The 7,464-nt window shown below is 44.3% G+C and overlaps 1 protein-coding gene across 2 annotated transcripts in view; it reads right to left on the bottom strand.

The window, feature by feature from the left end:
- Nucleotides 1-7,464, bottom strand: part of sec31a (SEC31 homolog A, COPII coat complex component) — a 64,572-nt gene that overhangs the window by 5,467 nt on the left and 51,641 nt on the right. For both annotated transcript variants that reach the window (XM_014029901.1, XM_014029902.1), the window contains one exon: nucleotides 3,992-4,047. In XM_014029901.1, coding sequence (XP_013885355.1) covers nucleotides 3,992-4,047 — 56 coding nt within the window. The remainder of the gene's footprint in view (nucleotides 1-3,991; nucleotides 4,048-7,464) is intronic.

The following is a 7,464-nucleotide window of genomic DNA, read 5'->3' as shown; positions in this document are numbered from 1 at the left end:
TACACACACACTGATCCTATGAGCTATGCTGTCAGGGTCTTCATGCCCCTGATAGGGACACCTGAGGTAGACAGGTTTTGGTTGAGGGATCAGACAAAGTGCAGCCCAAAGAGCCCTTATGAGTAATATCAATGAAAACAATGATTCCCTCACCGTGACTCCACTCTGGAGCCAGCCCTGGAGGTGGGGCATGCTGCCAAGCACCTAGTGGCCAGGCTTTTACCCATGGAGCCCTAAGAGGAGAAGTGGATCCCCATTCCCAAGGGGTCACCACCTGTGGGAGGGGCCAACAGGCAGGGGCCGGATGCATTGTGTGTTGGGCAGTGGTCGAGGGAGAGGACCTTGGTGGTCTGATCCTTGGCTACAGAAGCTGGTAGGGAAGGGGCCTGAGCTAGTCTGTGAGGTTGAGAGGTTCCGACTAGATATAGTTCAGAGAGAGTATGTGGAGGCCTTAATGCTCACCTGGGTAATGACAGTGAGACCTGGAGGGGCATGGTTGGGAGGAACCGCCCCCCCCCCCCCAACCTGAATCCAAGCGGTGTTTTGTTATTGGACTTCTGTGCTCATCATGGATTGTCCATAACCAACACCTGTTCAAACATTAGGGTGTCCATATGTGCTCTTGGCACCAGGACACCCTAGGCTGCAGCTTGATGATCGACTTTGTTGTCATTTCATCGGACCTGCAGCCACATGTTTTGGACACTTGGGTGAAGAGAGGGGCGGAGCTTTCAACTGACCACTACCTGGTGGTGAGTTGGCTCCGTTGGTGGGGAAGGATACCGGTCAGACCTGGCAGACCCAAACATATAGTGAGTGTCTGCTGGGAACGTCTGTCAGAGTCTCCCGTCAGACGGAGCTTCAACTTACACCTCAGCTGGAACTTCGAACTTGTTCCCAGGGAGGAGGGGGACATTGAGTCTGAGTGGGCCGTGTTCCGTGCCTCCGTTGTTGAGGCGGCTTACCTGAGCTGTGGTTGTAAGGTTGTCGGTGCCTGTCGTGGCGGCAACCCTCGAACCCACTGGTGGACACTGGCGGTGAGGGATGCTGTCAGGCTGAAGAAGGAGTTCTATCGGGTCTTTGTGGCCTGTGGGACTCTGGAAGCAGCTGATAGGTATCAACAGTCCAAGCGGATTGCAGCTCGGGTGGTCGCTGAGGCAAAAACTCGGTCGTGGGAGGAGTTCGGAGAGGCCATAGAATGGCTTTGAGGTGATTCTGGTCTGCCATCTGGCATCTCGTGGGGGAAAGCGGTTCTCCACCAACACTATTTATGGTGGGGATGGTGCGCTGCTGACCTCAACTTGGAACGTTGTGGGTCGGTGGGCGGAATAGTTCGAAGACCTCCTCAATCCTACCAACACATCTTCCCATGAGGAAGCAGAGCCTGGGGACCCTGGGTCGGACTCTCCAATCTCTGGTGCTGAGGTCACTGAGGTGGTTAAAAAGCTCCTTGGTGGCAGGGCGCCGGGGGTGGATGAGATTAGACTGGAATTCCTTAAGGCTCTGGATATTGTGGGGTTGCATTGGTTGACGCGACTCTACAATATCGCGTGGACATTGGGGGCAGTTCCCCTGGATTGGCAGACTGGGGTGGTGGTCCCCCTATTTAAAAAGGGGGACCACAGAGTGTGTTCCAACTATAGGGGGATCACACTTCTGCGCCTCCCTGGTAAGGTCTATTCATGGATCCTGGAGAGGAGGGTCCGTCTGATAGTCGAATATCGGATTCAGGAAGAGCAGTGTGGTTTTCATCCTGGTTGTTGAACAGCGGACCAGCTCTACACTCTCAGCAGGGTCCTGAAGGGTGTATGGGAGTTTGCCCAACCAGTCCACATGTGTTTTGTGGACTTGGAGAAGGTGTTTGACCGTGTCCCTCGGGGACTCCTGTGGGGGATACTCTGAGAGTATGGGGTACCAGGCCCATTGATACGGGCCATTAGGTCCCTGTATGACCGGTGCCAGAGCTTGGTCCACATTGCCGGTAGTAAGTCTGACTCGTTTCCGGTGAGAGTTGGACTCCACCAAGGTTGCCCTTTGTCACCAATTCTGTTCATAACCTTTATGGACAGAATTTCTAGGAGCAGCCAAGGTGTTGAGGGGATCCTTTTTGGTGACCTTAGGATCGCATCTCTGCTTTTTGTGGATGATGTGGTCCTATTGGCTTAATAAGATCCTGATCTCTAGCTTTCACTGGAGTGGTTCACAGTCGAGTGTGAAGCGGCCAGGATGAGGATCAGTGCCTCCAAATCCGAGACCATGGTCCTGAGCTGGAAACCGGTAGCGTGCCGCCTCTGGGTCGGGGAGCAGGTCCTGCCTCAAGTGGAGGAGTTCAAGTATCTCGGGGTTCATGAATGAGGGAAGAATGGAGCGGGAGATCGACAGGCAGATAGGTGCTGCGTCTGCAGTGATGCGGGCGCTGTACCGGTCTGTTGTGGTGAAGAGAGAGCTGAGCCAGAAGGCAAAGCTCTCGATTTACCGGTCGGTCTACGTTCCTACCCTCATCTATGGTCACAAACTTTGGGTAGTGACCGAAAGAACGAGATAGTGGATACAAGCGGCCGAAATTCGTTTCCTTCGCAGGGTGTCTGGACTCTCCCTTAGAGATAGGTTGAGAAGCTCGGTCATCAGGGAGGGACTCAGAGTAGAGCCTCTGCTCCTCCACGTCGAGAGGAGCCAGTTGAGGTGGCTCGGGCATCTGGTTTGGATGCCTCCTTGACGCCTCCCTGGTGAGGTGTTCCGGGCTCATCACACTGGGAGGAGACCCAGAGGAAGACCCAGGACATGCTGGAGGGACTATGTCACTCAGCTGGCCTGGGAACACCTTGGGATTCCCCCAGAGGAGCTGGTCCAAGTGGCTGGAGAGAGGGAAGTCTGGGTCTCTCTGCTTAGACTGCTGCCCCCGACACCTGACCCCGGATAAGCGCCAGAAAACGGAAGGACGGATTTCTGTGCTCGTCATGGATTGTCCATAACAAACACCATGCTCAAGAATAAGGGTGTTCATACGAATATGCTCTTGGCACCAAGATGCATTAGGACGGAGTTCAATAATCGACTTTGTTGTCATCTCCTATGATCTGCGGCCGCATGGGTGAAGAGAGGGGCAGAGGTTTTTGTAGATGTGGTCCTATTAGCTTCATCAGATCCTGATCTCCAGCTCTCACTGGAGTGGTGCACAGCTGAGTGTGAAGCAGTCAGGATGAGGATCAGTGCCTCTAAATCCCAGACCATGGTCTTGAACCGCAGTGCCTCCTCCGGGTCGAGGAAGAGGTCCTGCCCCAAGTGAAGGAGTTAAAAGTCCTTTGTCATGAATGAGGGGGAAATGGAGCAGGAGATCGACAGGTGGATTGGTGCTGCGGCTGCAGTGATGCGGGCGCTCTACTGGTCTGTCGTGGTGAAACCGATCGGTCTACGTTCCTACCCTCATCTATGGTCAGGAGCTTTGGGTAGTGACTGAAAGAAGGAGATCACAGATCCAAGCAGCTGAAATGAGTTTCCTCTGCAGGGTGTCTGGGCTCTCCCTTAGAGATAGGCTGAGAAGCTCAGTCATCCAGGAGGGACTCAGAGTAGAGCCGCTGCTCCTCCACGTCCAGAAGAGCCAGTTGAGGTGGTTCATCTGGTTAGGATGCCTACCTGTTAAGGTGTTCTTCTGCTTAGGCTACTGCCTCCACGACCTGACCCCGGATAAGCGGAAAAAAACGGATGGATGGAAAAGCAGAAAAATGCAACTAAAAAAAGGGAAAGTTGCAGAATAAATGCAATAAATGCATTGATTAAGGGAAAACAGAACAAAAAGGATTTTGGTTTTCAGATAGTAATATATTTTGTAATATTTGTACAATACATTCAAATAATTTGTTCATTTCAAGTTAATGTATACTTTCTGCTTTCTATTCAAAAACCTCATTAAAATGTATCAAAGGTAAACTCAGCTGTTTAATGAATGAAATGTTAAATGACTTGAACTTATATTAAATGAATGCAGACTTGCCTTCTTTTTTGGTGCTCGAGTCAGAGCTGGGGGGTCATTCCAGCCGTTCTGAGGCCCTACAGACAAAAAATCATTACAGTGTTTCATTTTTTTAAAACATTTTAATACTCTTTGTATTGTGCTTATATAGGAACTTTGTTTTAAACCCACAAAGTTCCTTATCTTTGTAATCTGATCTTAAACTAAAAATAGTAGTTATTCATTAACAACACTTGTTAAATTTAACTTTTTCCATTAAGACTATCAGTAAATATAAATTAGAACTGGTATCTACCTTCTATGAGCGTAACAAGCTTATTTATTTAAGCTATTTTATGTGATCAAATTCACCATCTGTTAGAAACTAAACGCTGCCAACACAAGCTACACCTATTGGAAAATAAACACGTCTTTAAATGAAACTGATAGTTAAAAAAACTCAACTGAAATGAGCTTCACAATCTTAAAAATACCATTACTCTCTATTTTCTTTATTCATCATCAGCCTTAACCATAAATGTTCACATGAAGATGTGTAAAATACCACTGTTCAAACATTTTATAAAGCAGGTAAATGTATGAATTCAATCTTGATTTGTTTAATCAACAGTTGACTGATAATTCAACAATTCATGAATTTATTGTAATTTTGATGAAATAATGATCATTATTTACTGATTTTATTTAATTATTATTTAATCAGCAGAACAGAGATGTGATGTTTATTTTAAAGTCTAAAGTAAATTATCAACTAAGAAAAGTATCAATGCAATGATTTGGACATTTATCCATCACTGATTGTGTCTGACATTCACACAGACAATCAGGGAGCTGTTAGTGAACAGCTGAAAAGAAAACCAGATTACCTGACAACAGATTTCTGATCCAACCTGTAGCTGAACATTTGGCCTTTTTTCTCTTTTACATTTAACAACATAAGTCCATGAACAGACTGTGAGCAGTTAGCTGCCTAAAGACTTCACAGCAGCTACAACAACCAACTCACACTTTTACTAAATCATTTTTGCTAAAAAGATAAATGATTTTCTCACATTACTGTAACGTCAATGAATTTATGTTATTACTATCAAATTAAACACTACTATTTATTAAATACTATTTAAAAACTTGTAAACTTATAACCAGTGGTGGGAATAAGTGAATAAGTTGTTCTGTAGGTTCATATATTTGTAAATCTGATTCTGATGAACTGAGTGCCTCACGTCCATGAACCTCACCGCACGTCACTGGCACCAATAAGAAACTAGTTTGATGCAATAAGTTTAAAGGAACTGTGTCACACGACTCCAGATATCTGAAATTGATTGATCAGAAATTTGTTAAACTCTTAATTCATTACTGTGTTTCAGAGAAAATGTAATAAACAGCATGTTTGGTTTGATTTATGCAGTGGTGGGCAGCGCTAATCCAAAAATTACTTCTGCAATTTCTAAAGCGCTTATGAAATAATTTAGGTTCGCAACTTCAAAAGCACTTATGCCATAGAAAAACTAGTGGAACCTAATTTTAAGCGCAAGTTCAATTTGACACTTACTAGCAGACAATTCATGTACAACATATGTACAACACTGCTAACTAGTGGTATATGAACTCTTTTACACCTTAATCCTAAAACCACTGATTGCTGGGGATGTGATTTCCTGAAACAGACCCTTGGCTCCTGGTGTAAAAATTAAAAAGTTGTTGAGGATTGCTAGATCGGCTGCTTCTTTATCTTTTTCTTTTGTTTGTTGTAGATTTTTCATTAAATAAATCTATAAAGTAATTTTAAAACTGTTTATTGGAAAACTGAAGCGATGCATTCTGGGAACATGACGAATTTGATTTGTGACGGGAAATGAAAGCACGGAGTACAGGAAACTATCTTCCCTTTAAAATAAGAGCTTGGATTTTATAATTTTCCCTGTAGTTGCTCCAGTTGACCACTAGATGTCAGTCTTCACCAGCATAACATCTTTAAATCATTTCTGAGTCTCTAACTCCATTGGCCAATTGCTTTTGAGCTGCAGCGTTTAAACTTTATTTTTTTTAAAGGAGCTCCGATTGTAAAGTAAAATAAATCAATACATACAAAATTTTAGTATGGATTACAAATGTTTACTGTTTTAGCTGGGACAGGAAGTTCTAACCATTGCCTTCCTGCTACGTAAGCAGACACAAAGCATTGTGGGAAATCAGAACCCTGACCCAAAGCAACAGTCAGCAGGATGTATACCTTCACAATAAGAGTGTTTATCTGGGAGGGGTGCTGTTGGATAGATCACATGTGTTGTGATTCATTGACAGTCATACCTTCTGCTGTTCAACATAATGATGACTGCTAGATAATTAGTTATTAGTGGTACTGCTTTTTAATTTTAGAAAGAGCAAATCTGCTTATGAGTTATAAAAATTAGTAAGACCGCTAAAGCTCAAATGAAATATTTAGGTCTGCAATTAGCGTATTTGCACTTTAACGGGCTGGTGCCCACCACTGGATTTATGAAATGATTTATACATTAGACAATAAACTCAGAGCTAAATAAACCTCTTGGTTGTAGAATTAAGCTTAAAAACTTTCCGTCCCAACTTGAGCTCCTGGTTACAGTCAGTCATTTTGTGTTTGGGACATGAGTAGTTACTTACAAGTGTCCCATTTTTATAGACACTGGCCAATGTCTTTTTTCAGGGGTACGTCAGACTTAAGCGTAAAATCCATGCATGTTTTTGGATGTGAGAGCCCTGGACAGAGAGGAGCACTTGTGTGGGGGTTCAAATACAGCTCTGGTGCTCTTGAGACAGGTTCAAGAACTCTGCAACCATTTCAAAAGAAAAGTTGTCACAATTTATTTATGTTCAAAACACAAGTGACAGGACTGTGTGCCTCTGTGAGGTAGTTGAATATTGCTCACCAACTGGCTGCAGCCCAGTAAGATACATTTAAGACTGGTGCTTTTACAGCACAGCTAGTAAAGACGTGCAGATCCTCCCTTCCTGCAGGATGATGACTTAATAAAACTTGTCTGTGTTGAGACTGAGTGAATAAAAGGAAACTTAAATCTTTGAGCTGGTTCATGCTGAGTGAGTTTGTATGAACGACAGAGAGAAAGAGACAAAGGAGGATTACAGCCATGCCACCAGCTTCAGATGTTATCATCCATGAAATGGACCTTATTAGGCGTTATCAGTCCCATAGAATGGCTTCAGAATGTCCCACCTGTGACAGTTAGCAGGTTCCCCGTCCCATAGAATGGCTTCTGATTGTCAGCTGGTTAGTATGAGGCATAAAACCACTATCTGGTTAGTATGAGGCATTAAAAAACTGGTTAATATGAGGCATAAAACCACTATCTGGTTAATATGAGGTATAAAACCACTATCTGGTTAATATGAGACATAAAACCACTATCTGGTTAATATGAGACATAAAACCACTATCTGGTTAATATGAGACATAAAACGAAAGTTACGTATGTAACTACGGTTCTATGAAT

The sequence above is a fragment of the Austrofundulus limnaeus genome, unplaced genomic scaffold (genome assembly GCF_001266775.1).
Source record: "Austrofundulus limnaeus strain Quisiro unplaced genomic scaffold, Austrofundulus_limnaeus-1.0 Scaffold969, whole genome shotgun sequence".
NCBI lineage: Eukaryota > Metazoa > Chordata > Actinopteri > Cyprinodontiformes > Rivulidae > Austrofundulus > Austrofundulus limnaeus.
Note: the sequence above shows the minus strand (reverse complement) of the source record. Positions and strands in the feature narration are given on the sequence as shown.